The following is a 20,071-nucleotide window of genomic DNA, read 5'->3' as shown; positions in this document are numbered from 1 at the left end:
CTGATAAGAATCAGGTCTATAGAACACCCTTTACAAAATGAAAATTCATTGCATTTTTAAACTTGATATGCTTCCTTGAGTGAGGCAATGGCAAACAATTAAAAAATTTTTTACATACCAAGTTCAAGGAGGCCATTTGTAAATGTTCAGACCCTTAGATACATTTTATTAGGCCCTGAAGACTTTCGTTCTTCTACTCTGAATAAAGGATTCTGTAAGCCAGAGATTAACCAAAGAGGGCACAGCTCTCGTTGTGATTACATTTGATCAGGTTTGTATCCTGTGATGTTTACACATATGCCTGCACACACACTCACATTCACACCCCACTGTAATTAAACCACAGACACAGGTTCAGATAGACCAGTCTTGAGATTTCACTGAGGACAGTCAATAGCGTAACAGTGAAGAGTCACAACTGTCAGTTTTAACACATATTTTCCAGGCGCTACCAATTTTTTTCTAGGAAAATTAACCTTTTTGTCATCTGCACCTCCTCCCTAAGCAACTTCACCAAGTTCCCTGTGCTGACACAGGACTTCTCAAATGTTTGGTACCTGTACGGGTTTGTCCCTGATTAAAACTTATCCTCCAGGTTATTTCATTTTCTTCCTCCCAGGTAAGTAGGTGTTCCGGAAATGGGAGCATGTAAAATTCGTAACTGAAAACTTACTTGGCTTTCTGAATCCACACACAGTAGTCTGAGATGTAGAGATCGTTCAGAATGTAAGCTGGGTCATTTTCCTGGAAAATTTTGTGAATGTCCAGTAGACCCTTTAAAACTGCACTTTTACCTGAAGGAAATTGAAAAAAAATCAAATCATCCTCAAGGAAAAACATCTGATTTTTTTTAACTGAGAAATTCACACACTGAGGGGTAATATATTTATGGCAGCTCAGAGTTTTAATCATTATTTGAATATTTTTCATATTCTTTTATTGCAAGAAATCATATCAGTACTAAGTCCAAACCTCTTTATTTCTTTCCTTAAGAATTATGAAAAAATCTTCATACTCTATTGTTATAGCTGATTAATTGTGGTTACCTTAAAAATAACATAAAACATGAGTAGGTACATTAAATGACAGGGAGAGAAGCTTCCTAAGTAAATGAGTATTTAAATGCATCATAACTTTAGATAATGTTCTTCTATTTCAAGCTTTCAAAATACCATGGAAAATTATATTTTAGTTTTCAAATGTCTCTATTTCTTACATCAACATTTTTTGTCAAGGAATTATCTAGTACAAACTTAAATTTTTTCACCTTGAAGAACTGAAGAAAACGCAGACTGAAAACTAAAATATCATAGCCCTACTTCAAAAACAAGCTGACAAAATCACTTGGAAAAAAAGCCATCAAATACTGAAGTCTTCTTCAATCTAATTACTTCCTCCTGGTTGTTAAATGAACCTAATTTTAATCCAAACCCAAGCCTACAAAAGGAATCGCACAACTTGACAACAATTCCCTAGGTGTTCCAAACTTCAAGACGGTCCCTGAAATTTATTAACCATAAGGCAAATTACTAAATCTACAGTAGTACCACTTCCTTAGATCTGTGAAATACGGCATTTTCAGTTTCACTGTTTTATTCTTATCTTTATAGTCCTAAAACGTGAAAATACTGTACACTGATTTCGTGAAGACACTGGATGTGCTCTCATCGACATTTCCCACTTGGCTTTTAGATATGATAAAAGGATCGTGAGCTACCTAATGACATCACAAGATGCCAAAATTGCTGCCACTAAATTTTTAACACAATTAACACTAGAAAGTGAGCTTCATAAGAGCAGGGACTTCTGTTTTATTTAGTCATTAATCCCCAATACCTAGAACAGAACCTTGTAGCAGTACATTTTCAATTGAAGTATTTTAAGGATGAATGAATGACACAGTAATCACCGGCTTAAAGGCTCACAATGTCTTGCATCCCCTAGCCTCACACACCAAGCCCTGACGATTTTTCTCTGGAAATGCCTCTTGTAGCTGCCCTTTCCCCACCACTCCCCGACCACCCATCCTCACTCATGCGGAGATTATAAATCCTTCCACATCCCTCGGACTCTCTCCCGCTGAGCCCTCTGACATTGCATTTTGATGCACTGCTTTCATCAGGGCCCTCCCTGCGCTTGCTTTCAAGGCTCTGTGGACTTGTCCGTGGCCCATTGCTCAACTGCTTCCCCACACCTGGAAGGCCTTTTCCTCTCTGTTCCACCTGGAGGGATTCTAGCCTGCCTTCACAGCCCAGCTCAAGCCTTCATCCTGCAGGAAGCCCGGACTGACTTCCCTAATCGTCAGAGCTCTTACTAAACCCTGCAAAGGAGAGAAACGGAAAGGAAACTCGGCTGATTCTCCTCATAACCTCCTTTGCTCACTTCACAGAAGGAGAAACTGAGGCTCAAGGACCGTTAAGATACAGTGACATTGAGTGGAGGGCCCAGGATCCAAATTCTTAATTTACTGACTCCCGAAGCTACCCGCTATGCTACCCATGTGCTCTTGGGCCATTCGGTCTACATCACGTTTTTATTATTTGAGTTAAGCAGGTAGTAAGTTCAAAACAGGGGCCATGTTTTTTTCAAAAATTTTCACTATGTGGCTTCCTCATACGCAGAGGGGAGGAATGTCAATAAACGCTCCACTGCTCAATGGGTTAAAAGAAATACTTAGAAGGCCTAAAACTACACTTGGTTAAGTCAAGGTCTTTGTGTCTTATCAAAGTGGCCCAGGGCAACTACGTGTAATGAAGAGTGGGGATCCCCCCACGCCCCAGGCCTAGAAGGCAGAGTCTGATGACAGGAGGAGAGAATACAATCAAAACTCACAAAACTATGAAACCAAGTTAGCCGTGTTATCCAAACAGAAAAAAATCAAGGGAGAACTAACTAAAACTGTGAGAATTTTTGGAACAGTTTAAATTGCAACAGAGAAAAAATGTCAGGGCAAGGGTATGCCAATTTCTTTCTCTCTCTCTCTCTCTCTCTCTCTCTCTCTCTCTCTCTCTCGCTTGTTTGTGGGAAGGGGGACAGGGGGGTTTATGAAAACTACTAACTTAAAGTTTTAAAAGTCAGCCATAGGTCTTTACCCAAAAAATAAACCATTCACTTGAAGCTTGTATAAGCTCCTCTATAGCGTGATGCCCCTGAATACTGCCTCTCGAGGACATGCCTTACTAACAGAAGTGGGTTAATAGAAAATCCAGGACTTGGAGCTGGGCCTCAGAGCAAATAATTCAGCAAGTGAAGAAAAGGGGTAGGTATGCCAGCTTGGAGGGCGGTGTGAAAAGGAGCAGAGTGGGACTTAAAACAGGGTAGGTTTGGGGCACAACAGAAAAAGACCATTTAGGTGGAGCAGATGGTTCCAGGAGAAGAACAAAGGGAGTACACGGGCGAGCCTGGGAGAAGCCAGGCTGTGACAGAGAGCAGGAGATGAACGCAGTCAGGCAGGACGGTGGGGACAACACCTAAAGGCAGGTGTGCACGGCAGCGACAGAAGACCCTACACACCAGAGAGTTTTCTGAAAAGCAGTGTGGAATTAAGGTCACATATTTAATGAGAACCCATTGCAACCGTTACCTAATGAAATTAGAGGAGCTCTCTTCCATTGATACTTGCTAGATGGGATGCTGCCCGATTCATGAATCACTGAATAAAGCCAATTAAATCTTCAAATTAAAAAAAAAAATTCCTAGTTTCGTTTTGCAGACATGCCTAAAGTGAGGTTGTCCCTTGCTAAGGGCCACAGGCAAGTTGAAATCTTCCAGTTATCACAAAATAACAATAATAATAATAGCAACACCCAAAGTAATCAAATTTAAAGTGAAGCTGCATTGTACTTACATGTTTTGATCCCTATTTTCTTAAAAAAAAAAAAAAGACAAATACACATGGAAAAAACTCTTAAACATAAACACCACACATGGGATTACAGTTATTCTTCTTTAAACTTTCCCCTATTTTCAAAATTCTGCACAATAAACATTTATCTATTTAACAAAAAGTCAGACATTCCTTACTACATAGCTAACCCTTGAAATACTGACAAAGAATGTTAAAATTTTTAAATTCCTATTTCAATTTTCTTTACCTTGTATTTTTGCACAACTGAGAAGCAATATTTAGATCAGGTGATTCTAGAAAATCACACGCGAGGCACTTTTGAAAGAGAAAGTTACGCATTCTTCAAAAGCTTGTGTTTTCATTCTCAAACTATTTTCAGTGTGCTATGTGACAAGTAAGGTAAAAGAAAAGTAGGCTCCCGGCAGCTGACACTCTAGAACAAAAAGTACATTAAAACCATCCTGCCCCCAACATTGTATACTGTTACCCCAAGGCCATACTTGACCTCGTGTGTTCCCACTGAATCACCAGAGGTGACTACAGCATCAATAGATGATTATATTACAGCCAGGAAGCTCAGGAAGCATGCAGCTTTTTTTTTTTTTTTTTATAACATCTCTCTTGCACTGACTGCTCCTTCTCTCAGGTTGCCAACTACTTATCCAACAGCTATCAGCGAAGGAAAGCGCTGGCCCTCCTCCAGGCTGTCACACAGCCAGTGGTTAGAAGGGGACTCAGTGTACCTGCCTCCTGTGGGGCTGTATCCAGCCATGGGCTCGTCACACATCCCATGCGCCTGAAAAACTGCTCAGGCCTAAATCTAAGAGATTCATTTCTGCTCAAAGGCACTGCAGGAAAGTGACCGTTTTTTGCCAGCTCACTGCCTGGTCCAGAGCAGGAAAAAGCAGGTACCTTGCACAGTAACCATGGTAACTATTTTCACCACAGAGATGCAATAACAGGCCTGTCCAAAGAGTTAGGGATTCTCTATGCTCAACCTCGTCCTCATTGAAGCCAACCCTATCCATGGAGCAAAGACTTCTGACACCAAGATCTCTCCAAGAGAGTCGAAAACCAGTGAAGGCAGTTTAAAACCAGTAACCTGGCCTATAAATGACAAGTGCCATGAACGTTTTACCTCAGGGAAAATGACTGTCTAATGACAACAGAGAAACACAGTAACAACATTAAAAAAAAAGGATGATAGTAACAAGCAGGTAGGCAGTAAACAGTTATCTAACACAGTCTCTGGCTACGCATTCTCCAGCTTTTCTTTAAAGGGAACGTAAACTAAGAACAATGCGCTTTCCTGTTCTGGACAGATGCGGCATCTCAGGTTAATATATCTTAAACCAGAGATGAGATTGAGCTGTTCTAAAGTAGAATCCACTGGCTATTTGAAATCTTCCTATTAGCCGATGAGGTTTGGCCATAATCGCTCACTGACAGACCAAGCTCATGGTTGAAGGCTCTTAAGAAATGGCTCCCATCTCTAGGAGATTAAAAGGATAGTGGATGTTTCCACTGGCTAAAAGCCAGCATAGAAAAAAAATAATAAAAACTGCTAACTCTATATAGCAAGAGCTGAATTTCTTTTCAACTCTTGGTACATTATAGCAATGATATGGCTGTGGTTTTCAGGGTAGCTATTTCTGTCCTTGAAAGTCTGAGCCATACAAGACAAGAAGCCAAAAAGAGTAAAGGAAGAAGAGGTGGTTATTCAAAACAGCTGGAGGAAAGCACTCCTTGGTCTTCATTTGTAAAATCATCTCAAAATGAAAGCCAACAGGGCTATCATCCTAAAATGCATAACTCAGTAGATATCTGGCTAGAATTCTGGGATTTTTGATGAGACCACATTATCAGGAGGGATAATTCATGAATTATTCTTAACATTAATTTTCAGAGATCATCTGACCATAAAAAGAGATGACAGAAGAACTGTGTCAAATTAATCCAAGTTAAGAGAATCGAAGTGTGGTAATTTGCTTCAATATCGGGCCCTGTTAGGAAGTAGCATAAAGTCCAGTCCCTAACAATTAACACAAACATGCGTTAAATTTAACTTTATGAAAGCTTCTCAGTCTGTTTAGTATTTTTATCCTCAACTTCCTCAGATGCCATTTAAGCTCTTACATTTTGGGGCTGTAATAAGAAACAAATACTGGAAGCCATGACAGTTGTTATTTTGAGCACAAATTCACAGCCCTAAATAAATTTTTAGATTCTTTTTTGTTATTAAAATTACATATACTGTCTGTATAGCCACAAACAAAATCAACACAAAGCAAACATACACTCTGTAAGTGTTCCCTCTGCCTGCAATGCACAAACCTCAACCCAAACCTAACTTACCATCAAGTCTCAAAAGGAGCATATACTTCCCTAGGAACTGGCTTCCCACTCAGCCAACCCCTACCCCGACCCAAGCCGGTTTGAGTTGCTCCATAACGCCTGCCACACTGTCCCTTACGGTAGTTAACAGCTACCCACTTCCGCTGCACCAAGGACTCTCCATACACTGCATCATTTAACCCTACTAAGGTCGGTGACCTCTTGCTCATTTCATACATGAGGAAACTGAGACTCAATGTAATGAAAGAGTTGGCCAAGATCACAGCTGGGAAGCAAGTCAGGATGAAAACAGGTACATCTGCCTCCCAGCCACTGCGTAATATATAGCGTCACTATTTGTCACATTGTGTGGCAACCTCCTTGACAGGAAAGAACACGGCTTCTCATCTGTCTTCCCGGGTCTAGAACAATGTCTGGCAAACTGTAGGATCCTGTTCAGTAGAGACTGGCTGTTAATGTAGCCTGGCTCACACAGAACCTAAGTTTAAAAGCACCTGGTCAAATCGCTCAGTTAACACGTACTAGTTGTAACACCTTTGTGATCTGTACACTTAAGCCATGATGTCATGACAGATGTGGGCTATACAATGGGTTTGCCTCCCCTTTTTATTTCTATTCCCTGACAAGAAAAGGATGTAGCTGTGCCAACTTTCTTCTATCACCACACCATCAGAAGTTCAAATAATGAATTTAACCCAAGGCTGCTTTCTGCCTTTTCTGCTCTAACAATCCCTGCCAGATTTGCTGGTTTGAAAGGACAGCTTGGACATTCACTCTATCCTCCTCCTTAAGTCACCTGTCAAAGCAGTGGTTGCGTCAGTTTAGAAATACATGGCCGGATGTCATCAAAATTACATAATGGCAGCATGACTAATTTTTCTTCAGACAGTTAAGAGTGAGGCATCCAAGTTCAAGGTAGAACATTAAAAAAGAAAATCCCATCTATACAGTACGTATAAAAGTAGAAAGGTTAAGAAGTTGAACATGCACGGAAAAAAGCTCTTGGAACAGTTGCAATGTAGACCTGAATTAAAAACAAAAAAATCCATAAGCACCTAAAACTTCTTAATTCTGTGGATAAAATTTTATTTCAACTATTCCACCTTATGAATACAGCATGTATCTCAATGCCTGGTAGCTCAATTTAAAATAAATTTTTTGCATTGCTCCTTTAATTAAGACTATTATACTTCATTTTCCCAGGAGCTATTACTTAATATGAAAAGTTCTGACTTTTTTTTTTGGGAATTAGCTTAGTTTCCAGTTGGGAAAACTAAGACTGTACATGCAGTCAGAGAGAAGAAACATACAGGAAGAAAGACAACTGGACTCCTTAAATGGCTCACAAAGGGGAAAAACAAACCCAGTCCGACCAGACTTACGAGTCCCTTTTGGTGATGGGAAATACTGACCAGGTCAAGGTAAAAGGAAAAAAACCAAAGCCTTTCAACACCCTCACTGTATCACAGTTGAGAATGTCTATGATGGCTGAACGGTTTACATACTGGGAGAACTGAGTTATGCTTCTTCACATTTTAATCAGTGTACTGGAAACAGAATCTAGTAAAGATGGTTACATATCTCTATCTACATGTAAGTTTAATTTATATTAAAAAGTTACATAAAAACTTTGATTATGAAATTAAGGTCTTAGAATTCTAGTCTCAAAATTCTAAAAGGCTAAAGAAAGATCATTAAAAAGCTACACATAAATAATCTTGTGCGGTTCTTAGCTAATTTCTTTACAAAGTAAAAATAACAATGGTAACTCTTGCACTGTGGAACAGTTGTACAGCCCAGAATCTGCTTGCCTTGGTGTCATTTCTTAGCTGTTTGGCACTTAATCTGAATCTGTTTCCAGGTCTGTAGATGGAGAGGGGAAATTCTTCAGAATTGCTGTGGGAATTGAGCGAGACAAGGACATGTAAGCACTTTACAGATGACAAGGGAAGGAGGACATCAGGTCATATGGGATCAAGGGTCCCGGGACTCCCCTGACTAGCTCCTACCCTTCTACCTGCAAAGCACGTGCCCACATACTCCTTCCTCCTCCGCACCACTGCTGGCACCCCAGACCAGACCAGACCCAGTACCTATCCCCAAACTACTCGGCTTCAGGTGAGAATGGTGGTCTCCTCTATTCTCCACACCTCGAATCTCACCCCCTGCAATGACTTGGTGTTTCTGCCAGATCAATGTGACGCCATGGGCCTGTCACAGACCCCAACGCCAGACTCTGCAGTGGTCCCTCACTGAATAAGACCTAGTCTCCTCAGAGGAAGACAAATCCTGTATGGTATCACTTATATGTGACATCTAAACAATACAACAAACAAAAGACACACACTCGCAGACAGAGAGAACAAACTAGTGGTTACCAGTGGGGAGAGGGAAGGGGGAGGGGCAAGATGGGGTAGGGGAGCAAGAAGTACAAACTATTAGGTATCAAATAAGCTACAAGGATATATTGTACAACACGGGGAATATGGCCAATATTTTGTAATAACTGTAAATGGAACGTAACCTTTAAAAATTATAAAAAAAAAAAATCAGAGCCAGTCTCCTTAGGAAGCACTGCAGGCTCTCCACTGTGCTCCCCAACACACCACTCCCGCCTCTTCCTTCAACTCCCCTCACAGCCCAGGCCTCCAGACAAAGCAGAATATTTGTCATTTCTTAACGTGTAACTCTTTTCTTTTCCTCTCCCTGATTTTCTTTACTTTCTGCTTTCTCAGGAAATACCTTCCTCCACTTCTTTTCTAAATCCTACACATTCTTGAAGTAATAAGGGCCGTGCACCTCACGCATCAGGCTGTTTGCTTCTGCCCTGTCTAGCCCCTCCCCTCCCCCGTATCAAAAGCACCCTTTGGAGTCCGAGTGAGGAGGCATGGTACTGGAATCCGGGGACTCATCCCCTCCACCCGGACCAGGCTAAGCTGAGGAGGGTAGCAATACAAAAGCAAGTAGAAAGAGAGGTAAGGGGTCTGGGTTTTGTTCTGTTCTGCTTTTTTAAGGTTCCTGGTCATAGTCACTTAAGAGAATGCAGGACCTCTACCTCCTTCCCCACCTCATCTTGGAGCCCACACCAGGGGGAGACTGGGTCTCAAGCTGTGACGGAAGGAGCAGAGACCCGGTACAAGGCCTCACTGCAGCTGGAAACGGGCAGGATCAAGAGGGTGTGAGAAATCAGGCTGGCACTTAGCTGGCTCTAGAGTCGAAATCATAAACTGATGGCCCACACAGGCTGACCTGGGTGCCCAGACATGCCATGGCTCTTATAGTATCACATTAAATCTTGACATCATTGTTCACATTCAAACGTTTGAGCAATTTTATATTAAAGATCATGACTTTCCACTTCTTTTTAAGTCCCTAAAGGTGGCAACTCTACATATCCACATGTCAACAACAGGCTACCGATGGAGCATGTATGTCTCCAGTTCACACAGGCCTCATTGCTCCCATGTTTCTTCAACTCTGCCACCCTCATTCATTCGCCTGCTTGGCCAAGCAGGCATCTCTGTTTCTCCTAATATTGAAGGACCTACTCTAACAGGAACGAACTAGTTCAGGTCTGTCTCATCCTGTGGGGAGGACAGAAACAGCTGACAGGATCCCCTTCAACACTGGCTACTACCCGGAACGGAAGGCAGCCAAAGACTTTGGCTCACTTGGAGAGGGCTCCCCTCCAATCCCGTACACAGCTGACCCTTGAACAACGAAGGGATTAATCCGCATGTAACTTATAGGCAGCCTCTGTATCTGCAGTTCCACCCCATCCACAGATTCAACCAACCACAGACACTGTAGCACTACAGTATTTCCTACGGAAAAAAATCCACCTAGGAGTGGACCTGCCCGTGATCAAACCCACGTTGTTCGAGGGCCAACTTCAGGTATACCTATAGCAAGGGGAGGCACATTTTTTCTCTGAAGAGCCAGAGAGTAAATATTTTGCCTTTGCAGGCCACATAATCTGTTGCAACTACTCGACTCTGCCACTGTATCACAAAAGCAGCTATAAACAATACCCAAGTGAAGGAGGATGACTGTGTTCCAATAAAGCTTTTTTTCTGGGCACCAAAATTTGAAGTTCATATAATTTAAATGTGTCATGAAATACTATTTTCCTTTTGATTTTTTTCAACATTTGAAGATGTAAAAAGCATTTTTAACTCACAAGTCATACAGCACGGATTTGGCCTGTGGGTGGTAGTTAAGGTATTTTCTTAAGGGATTTTTCTCCTTTGTATATTACAAATCCTTATATTTTGTATACTATCTTTTGTCTTATCATTCCTGTTACACAATAAACTCAAGAGCCAAGGTCAAGTCATACATAGTCTCATAACTCTTTGATGATTCTCCTTTAATGCCTTGCACTGAGAAGGGATTTGATCTGCGTCTGTTGAATAAATATCTGCTTGCTTGTTACTTTTCAGTATTAATTCCTATTGAAAGAAACCCTAACTTGCAAAAATAGGATTCTTCCATGATTTCCATTTAACATATAAAGTATTATTCAACTTACTTCATCTAGGTCTCAGTATCACCATGCAACAGGACTTTCACTCATTAGGGTAAATAAAATATTTTCTCTTTGTTCTCCCAAATTTGTCTTAAATCTATACATTTTCCTGCCTTTATCTGCTTACTTAAAGAACGTAAACTTACAGTTACTTCCTTAAAAAAAAATAGATCAATAAAAAATATCTCTAAACTGACTTTAGATTTATTAAAAGAGGCACTAACCAGAGAAGTTTTTTTAAAAGCCATAATATCAAACCATGTAACTAACCTCCTGGGGGTTCTTTTACACCACTCAGCTCAGAAACTGCAGAAATTAACAAAAAATCTTATATAAATAGTACAGGAAATACAACGTAGATTTAAATTGGATATATGTATATATATATATGTGTATATATCTATATCTATACACGCACACACATATATGTAAATATTTAAGAGATCAGCAGTGGATTTTGAGCCATCACCCACCCGTAAGATACTTCAAGTGATTTTTTTGGAGCAGAATAACCATAAGATCTTAATCATCTGTGGCAATTAAAAGGCATTTGTAAACCATACAGGAAATGCTGCCCCTAGAGAGTAGTTTAAGGGAACAAAGAATGTTTTATACAAATGTAATAACCCAGAGATTACGACGTGAGCAATCAAAAAATTTCAGAGATTAACAATATTCAATGATTAACAGGCTCCTTAGAGGAAACAAGTGTCTATGGAGTTGATCGGAATTTGATTTTGCTCCCTTTAATGTTTATGCACATACACAGCATCCTTCCATACAAAAGTGTATGTATCAACCCACAAATGCTCTGAGGGTAAATAATACAGATAGATACCAAGAAGGTGCCAATTTAAGACTGGGAACCCAGATTTAGGCTCTGATGAAGAGGTGTGAGTAAAAGAAATCTGCTTTGCCTGGTGGAAGAAACCCAGGAGAGTGAGGCCAAAGACTGGCACATGGGGACCTCCCAGCAGAGTCCTCCTCTTTCCCACACACGTTCCAGCTGCAGCTCCCACGCACCAGGGCTCAGAAGCCCCTCCTTTCTCAGGTTAGCTGGTATGCAAGTAAGCAGTCAGCAAAAGCAGGTACCAAAAGTACTTCAATATTTGATCTGAATTCCACGCTACTGAAATTTCCTGAAAGCACTACGGTTGTTCCATTCTTGGAGACATTTTGTGATGGGGAATTGACTAGGAAATGAAAAGTTCAAGCACAATTTAGAATGAAGAAGAACACAGAAAGAATTATCATCTCCTGGCTGGGGAGCAGGGAATTAAGTGATCATATTAGGGAAGCAGAGAAATCAATTCTGGAGACCAGCTGACTCAGGTAGGAAAGGAACTGTCAACTAGTTTTAGAGGCTGCAGAGCAAATCTCAGGGTCAGAGAGCCTATAACTCCCAAGTTTCACTGATGAAATCATGCTCCTCTATGAACTGCCTCATGTCCCGCACTCACAATATTTAGAACACTTCTCCTACTCCTATGGCCAGTACTACCCACCCTTCAAGTGCCAATTCAAATCTCATGTCCCAAATGAAGCTTCCTCTGATCCCCAATGAAATGTCACCTCTCCCTGTTTTGAACTACTTAGCTGGCATTTCGTGTAAGGTGCTCACCGCTGCCTACCCTGTATTTTACATTTGTGATGGACATCTTAGCTCCCCTACTCACGCAGGTGCTCCCAAACACAGTACAGGAATCTAATTCAGCTTTCTGCTGCTCTTCGTATGTACAGGGCGCTTTGTACGTAATAAATAGCTTTTTAGTAGGTACTGACAAAATACCTACTGAATGAATAAACAGATGGACGCATCAACCAATGTACAAGTACTTCAGAGCAACAGGAAATTGAGGAGCCGATAATCTGAAGTCAAATAAGGCAGAAGCTCCCCTCTGTAGGAGGTGAAATGTCTTACGTGACTTAAAGCTCAGCCAATTTTCCTGGCTTTATGTTTTCGCCCGCTGTATTTCTGCTTTGAGCTACTTATTACGAATGTAATTTTTTTTTAAACCTGGTAGCTGTGTTATTCCAGGGCCCCCATTAGAATTTTAAGTTCTCTGAGTGCGAGTCGCATCCTTCCTGCTCGCTCCTGGATCTTCAGACCCAGCTCAGCACCTTCACATAGCAAGTGCTCAACCAACACTTGTTGAATAACCCTCAAAAGCATTTTACATAATGCACTTGAGGAAAGACTAAAAGGTCTAATGGTTCCTTAAAATGTCCCTAATAGAGAAGCCACAAAAATGAAATACAGATGAATGTCAACACTGAAAACTCCTAGCGATTTCATCTTCTAGTTTTCAAGTTAGAGTAATCTTTACAATTCAATTAAAAAGCAGCATTTGGACTTTTGACTAAATAGAATTCAAACACTAAAAACAAACTCATCTTCCAGGTTGCGTGAGGACTCAGAGCTCACACAACATACTGGCCATAGCTCAGTTTCTTGAACTATCATTTTCCTTAAAGGAAAAGATCAGCCCCCAAGTCCTGTGCTGTGGTTCTTTTCTTTCACATTGATTGTGTTATTACAACTATCTACAGAGGAGGTTAGTAAAGCAGTCATTTCTGAAAAATTGATTATTGAGCCCAGTGAGACTAATATGTAAGGGTTATTAATTGTATGAAGTAATGCCAGTTTTTACTTGGTAACAATAACTGATCTCCAGAAGCCTGTTTCTTAGGTTATGGTCTGCCATGCAGCCACTAGGCATCAGACCCCAAATGTTCATAGAAAGGCAGGTTTCTGGTCAGTCCTAAAAACAAAACAGAACCAGAAATAATAATAATAATACCTTCAAATGTGTGTTTTCATTAGCCAAAAAAATTTATACAACTGTCTGAACAAAAAGTATAATATTTTCAAAAAAAAAAAAAAAGTATAATATTTTCTACAAAATGGTGAATAGGGGTTAAGAGTCCAGACTTAAATAAATAAACAAAGATCACAACATGTACAAAGAGAGACCACAGGACGGTGAACCCCCAAGTACTCATCACCCAGCTTCAGCAAGTACCAACTCGTGGCCCGCTTTGTTTCCTCCACACCCTGCCCACTTTCCCCCGACCCACTGTGGATTATTGTGAAGTGAATCCTGGCTTCATATAATTTCCTTTACTATAACTATTTCAACACTTCAAAGGGCACAGACTTTGAGTCAGACAGACCAGGCGTCCAGTCCAGGCTCCGCCAACTCCTAGCTGGGTAACCCTGGGCAAGTAGAGTGAACTTCCTTGAGCTTGTCTTCTATCTGCAAAATGGAGACAGACATCCCGACTTCTCAGGGAGACAGTGTGGATGCAATGAGGAACTGAGCCTAACGCTGACACACAGAAAGGAGCCAACAGGGCGCTGCAGCTAGAATGCCTACTGTGCTAGCACGTTAAGGCAGGGCTCTCTCTGACTCACTTCCAATAAGGCTCACAAAGGACAAAAGAGATATCGAGTGTTCCCATATAGTAACAAGACATGCTAAAACCCTCTGGGCTAAGCTTGTAGAGACACTAACCAAAAACTGATTTATGACCCCTTAGAACAATATTCACCACTGGGAATTTAAGTGTAAAAAGGTCCAGAAAGTCTCTTCGGATAAGGTCGCTGGAGCGCTATGGGGTTTCTACCACCACTCAGGAGGGAGAGGAGAAGGTACTTTCTTACCACCTTAAACCCCCAAGAGAAAGGGGGTTTTGTGGGGGAACCCTGGAGAACGTAACCTACCTGGCCCGGAAGCTGTGGGGATATAAAGCCTGGTGTCTGACCCGAACCTGATCACAGGCCCCCAGGGAGAAGCATGAAGGAACAGCCCGCGGCCGAGTGGAGGGCAGCTCTGGAAGCAAGCAGTGCTCTGCAGCAGGGCAACGGGCCCCTCGCCACTGCTGGCTTCCCAACCTGACGCAGGCCCGAGCTGGGGAAGGCAAGATTTATTTTTTAAATCAAGTTCAAAGGAAACACTTTGAGTACTGAAATCAGACTCCTCTTATAATCTAAAGCAATAGAAAAAGTTACAGAATATCATATATTATAGGATATACGTGTGTGATGTGATATTTATAGGATACATATTCCATCCAGAAACAATCAAAGAAAGACTCCACAGAATGAGCTCAAAGGGGGGAACGGAGGGAAAAAATTAAGTTTTTCCCCTTTTACCCCTTGAAGTTTAGCCCTTTCAATCTAACAGTTACATTACATGTTCAACAGCGGCACAAGAGTATAAAAGAAGAGTAAAGAATCCCTTTAGAAAGCTGAATGAAACGTAGACCGGAGTACAAACGGTAAGTTGTATAAACAATGTATAATCAAATACTAAACTATGTCACTTCTAAAGAGAATAAAATTTCTTAAAACATATTAGAAAAGCTGCTCTCTTTTGATTCCTTTTGTTCATTGATTTTTCAGTGAGTAACAGCACCTAAGTGATGCTTCCATGAAGGATTCTTCCCACTCTTCCCCAAAGAATGGAACAAGGAGGAGGAAGTGAAAATTGCTAAAGAGACAGGAACAGATAGAAAAAATGGGGGTGATCATGTGCCCCAAGAATATCAATTCAGGGAGAGCAATTCCACATGCAAGGCCCTATGTTAAGCACTAAAATAACACTTACAGGGACAAAGTAGGTTATCTGGCCTTGCAGGAATTTGAGCGAGACATACGGTAACAGTGAGATGAATGTACAGTCTTCCGGGGTGGGGAAGGTACAGCAGAGAGAATGGAAAATTGAAAATAGCCAAAGGCCCAGTAAAGAATCTTTGTAAAGGCCTCTGTGAAGTCACGTAAAGCAAAGTCATGGCTGTTTAAAAACTTAGCTCTCAGTCAATCTTCTGTGGATTCTGACACCAGCCTTCCTTCATTGGTTCTGGAAGCGTGTTTCACTTGAGGTTGGTATTTCTTCTGGGGCAAGACTTATTTATTACTTTCAACTATGGAAGCACTATACTGACCTTTATAATAAAAGTGTGATCACTCTTTTGAATTATAAGTAGGCACGAATTCATTCTCGGAAAACATTAAATGCCAAACCAGAGCTACCTGCACTTAAATTATAAGGTGTCTAAACAACTGAGACTCTTCCATGGCATTAAAGGCATCCCAGTGTCACCCACCTGTATGAACAAAGGTTTCAATCCTCATCCAGAACTTGCCATCCCCTTAGCTTATGGTGTGAACTCTAGACAATCCAGCTCTCTGTTTCAGCACTAACGAGCCACAACCTAAATTAGCCACAGAACATACTGTGCATGATTTATAGAGGGTTGGTATTCATTTTCAGTGCGCTACCTCAGGTTTTCTGTTGCTATTACAACACAGCTGATAAGCCTATTTTTTGTCAGATAGATAATGATGGAAAGTTAAGTCTAAATTTTCAATTTCAACCTACTAAAACTCTGAGTAATTGACTACAGTGTAAGTCAAGGCAATCAAATTTATTTTTGGTTATGAATCACAGAACTGCTTCCTTTTCAAATAAAAATGCAGAGAACTAGATTATTTCCCAGAATGAAAAGTAACAAGTAAGAGGGTGTGTGTGCACGCGTGTGTGTGCACGCACATGCACATGGGGGTTTTGCCAGTTTTCCATCTCGAAGCCACGATATAACAAGATAATCACCAACTGCATTCTCACTGTTTAAATCTATGAATAATGCGCGGATAATCTAGCATGACCTAAACAAGAAATTAACTGTGATGTAACTCAAGTTCAACAATCAGTCATTTACAGTAGATTAATTTTTCAAGGTAATTTTTGCAGTTCAAAAAATATCCTGGACAGAAGGCAAGAAGAAAGAACATGCAAAAAAAAAAAAAAAGCAGTTTGTTTCCCACTGTTAAAGAAGACAGATTCCTCAAAGGTAGTAGCTCTGCTGTCCTATAATCAACAATCCTTTAAAATAAAATACGGCCAGTCTGAACCAACAGGATTAATAAAAAAGTATCTTCCATTTAACTATGATTCACTTTTACAATTATTATCTACTTTGAAAGAATCTACTTCAAACATGACTTTTTCCCCCAGAGCAAGAAGACTATAGGTTACACAGAAGTCAAAGAAAAACCGAGATAAACCTCTAGGAGGGACAAAACATTAGAGATGCGATTCTTCCCGTTAGGCCAATGAAGTCACCTAGATATAAAGGAAAGAACTTCTTCCTTTCTTTCTCCTTCTTATCCTCAAGTCTGAAAACTAAACCCCCAGAAGCATTTTTATCTAAGGACAAAGAAATAAGACTCTCGGAGGAAAATACAAGAAACGACCATAAAGTACAGCAAGTGACTTCTGAATAAATGTGCCAGAATTAAGACATGCAAGTGGATGTCGCCCCTTCAAAGTCATCACCTTGGAAACTATATACTTAATCCAATGATGCTGTTATAGGCACTTCGGAATTTGTTTCAGAGCTTAGAATTTGCCACAGCCTTAAAAATAGCAAATATCTGTCTTTTCGGGTTTGATATAGCAATAGTCAAAAGTCCTCAGAGTAGCTGTGCTTTCTTTGCAAAGCCTTTCCTGATCTCCCAAGTCCAGGTTCCATGCCCCCTCCTATGATCACTCTCCTTGCCCCAGCAGAGAACTTTTCACTCAATGTTGGAATTGCTTACTTACTTACCATCCGTCACCCTGGCAAAACCATAAACTTCATAGGAGCAGGGAACTTATTTATTATTATACCCACAATCCTAGAATAATGCCTAGAAAATTATAGGCATCTGAATGACACAGAAATACTGCACGTTACAATCTACTATAACACAAGATGGTTTGGAAAACTGTCTCTATTTACCCTTCCTACTCCTCTCTGAAAAGAGTACCATACTTCTCTGTGTGATTATACACCTATATGGAGGGACTATTACTTTATACAATACCTGGGAGGAAAAGGGGTTGGATGGGATGATTTTCATTACTTCTTTTTGTATGGGAAAAAAAAAAAGCAAAAATCATGATTATAGCCTCACAGACTAAAAGTCTTTAACTTTTCACTCTCAAATTTGCAAGCATAATAACATCTTACCTAGCTGCAACATCTTTATAGTGTCTCTGTAGGCTTGCATCACCAGCTTGAAATGGCGGTAAAGTGGATAGCACAAAACTCTTCTTCCAAAAGACACCAGGATTTCATGAACATTAGTCCAAGTCTGTGAAGTATCATTTAAATGAGTAATCGTTTCCATATTACACAAAACAAAAGCACACAATGAAATGTAAAACTATTCTCAATTAAAAACTAAGTTTGGATCAACATGAAGCCAAGTGGAAGACAAATACAAAGCCATGAAGTGAGACTCTTTCTGTAAACCTTACAATAAAATTTTTATCTCAGTCTTTGTAATTTCTCATACTTTATCAACGTATCACAAATGCTCCTTAGAAATCACATACGTAGCAGGAAAGTTTTAAAAAGTCTTTTAAGAATTACCAATATGAATGTAAAACACATGGCACTAACAAAATACAGATGCACATAAAAGACATTTCTAAATGATATATGTTTCATGTTTTTGTCTTTTAGGACCATTCGAGATAATGCAGATGAAAAATATAGAACTCTTTAGTGAAGTGTGTTCTCAGTTCCCCCTTCCCCCTCTTTTGATTTTTTGCTTTTTTTTGCGTTTTTTTGCTTTAGGCATGAGTAATACATGGTATTTACTTCAGTAATTTGCTTTCACTTTTCAAAGAGAAAACTACTCATTTCTGGAAAAAAGGCTTTATCCTGAATGGTAATGGTTAATGGTAATGATACCATTAACAATGCAAAACTTACCAAAAACACTAAACAAAGGCAATTTTCTACAAAATTGTTTTTTAATTCGGTTTTGATTAAAAATGCATTGAAAATGTAACCCACATATAAAAATTAAAATATAAAATTAAAAGTAAGGGAGTATACATCACTTCCATGTATTTTCATCCTTAACAAATGAGTGATCTGATTATGAATACTGAGTACCCAACAGAGGATACTTTATATCTAAAAAGGAATGATGAATTTCTAAAATATTCTGGCAAAAAACTAAACATTTATAGAAGTTTGACAGAGCTAGTTACATGCCTGGCAATTCTAAGTTATCTCAAAAACAATAAAAATGTCAAAATAAAATCATAAATAGGTGGATCTCTTCATGCAGACTTTTATAACTAAACTATGAAATTATCTAGTCCCCAACTACTTTGTTTTCAATATTGGAATAATCAATGCAATTATTACGAAAGCCAGCTTCTCCATTATATGCTGATTATGGAAATATGTAGAACTCAAGGGAAGTCTGGAGAACAGCACTTCTCCATCTTAAACATGCATATGAACTCCTGGAGATCTTGCTAAAGATTCTAACTCAGAGGGTCTGGAATGGGATCCTGACTCTCCATCAAGCTCCCAGCAGAGGACACTGGTCAAGCTGTTGGTTCATGGACATTCACGAATAGCAAGATTCTTTGCTAAAGTTAAGTGCTTCAGTTCCTGTTTACATGTTATCTATTATTTGAATAAAGTGATGCCATGAAACAACTTTGATTTTCCAACTTAAACTGTACACTGTCTAGGATTCAAACTGGAAAAAAAAACAGAAACAAAACTAGTTGCCTTAATAGATGATGCAATGATCAACTGTTTAAATAAACACTGTTTTAAAGCTTCTGCTTTGATGGACAACAGTGTGTTCAAAATTAGTAAATTTATTTTATTTTTTAAAATATTTATTTAGGCTGCACCGGGTCTTAGTTGCAGCATGCAGACTCTTAGCTGTGGTATGCGGACTTCGTAGTTGCGGCATACAAACTCTTAGTTGTGGCATGCACGCAGGATCTAGTTCCCCGACCAGGGATTGAACCCGGGCCCCCTGCATTGGGAGCGCGGAGTCTTACCCACTGGACCACCAGGGAAGTCCCAAAACTAGTAAATTTAAAGATAACATTCTTTGCTATATTTGGTGAGCTCTACACAACTATTTTCTACAAAACAGATATAAAAGCAATTATTACTCTATTATAAGAGTTATCAGATCTAAACATACTAACTGTAGGACCCAGGATAAGTTATTTAAGCTATATGATCTATGTTTCCTCATCTGTAAAATACCAATAATTCTATCTCACACACTTCAATAGAAAGGAATAGATGAAGTAATATACACAAAAGCCTTATTAGCACAGCTTCTGGTGGTAAGTGACACTTAATAGTAGTATCACCTAGGTTTTCTGCCCATCTTTGAGCTCTGAACCCCAATATATGCCGACTTACATACATGCCTCAAACTCAACCTAACATCTTCCTGCAATGGACAGTATACCCATTCCTTCTCCAAACTTCCAAGATACCCTACAGCTGGCCTTATTAGT

At 39.9% G+C, this 20,071-nt stretch overlaps 1 protein-coding gene across 1 annotated transcript in view; it reads right to left on the bottom strand.

Annotated features, from left to right (window-relative positions):
* Positions 1 to 20,071, bottom strand: part of SHQ1 (SHQ1, H/ACA ribonucleoprotein assembly factor) — an 88,548-nt gene that overhangs the window by 34,955 nt on the left and 33,522 nt on the right. The window contains 2 exon segments of the mRNA XM_060163888.1: positions 674 to 794; positions 17,748 to 17,871. Of these exon segments, the coding sequence (XP_060019871.1) occupies positions 674 to 794; positions 17,748 to 17,871 (245 nt within the window).

Source organism: Lagenorhynchus albirostris, chromosome 10, assembly GCF_949774975.1.
Source record: "Lagenorhynchus albirostris chromosome 10, mLagAlb1.1, whole genome shotgun sequence".
NCBI classification, from domain to species: domain Eukaryota; kingdom Metazoa; phylum Chordata; class Mammalia; order Artiodactyla; family Delphinidae; genus Lagenorhynchus; species Lagenorhynchus albirostris.
This window is presented reverse-complemented; position numbering and strand designations above follow the sequence as displayed.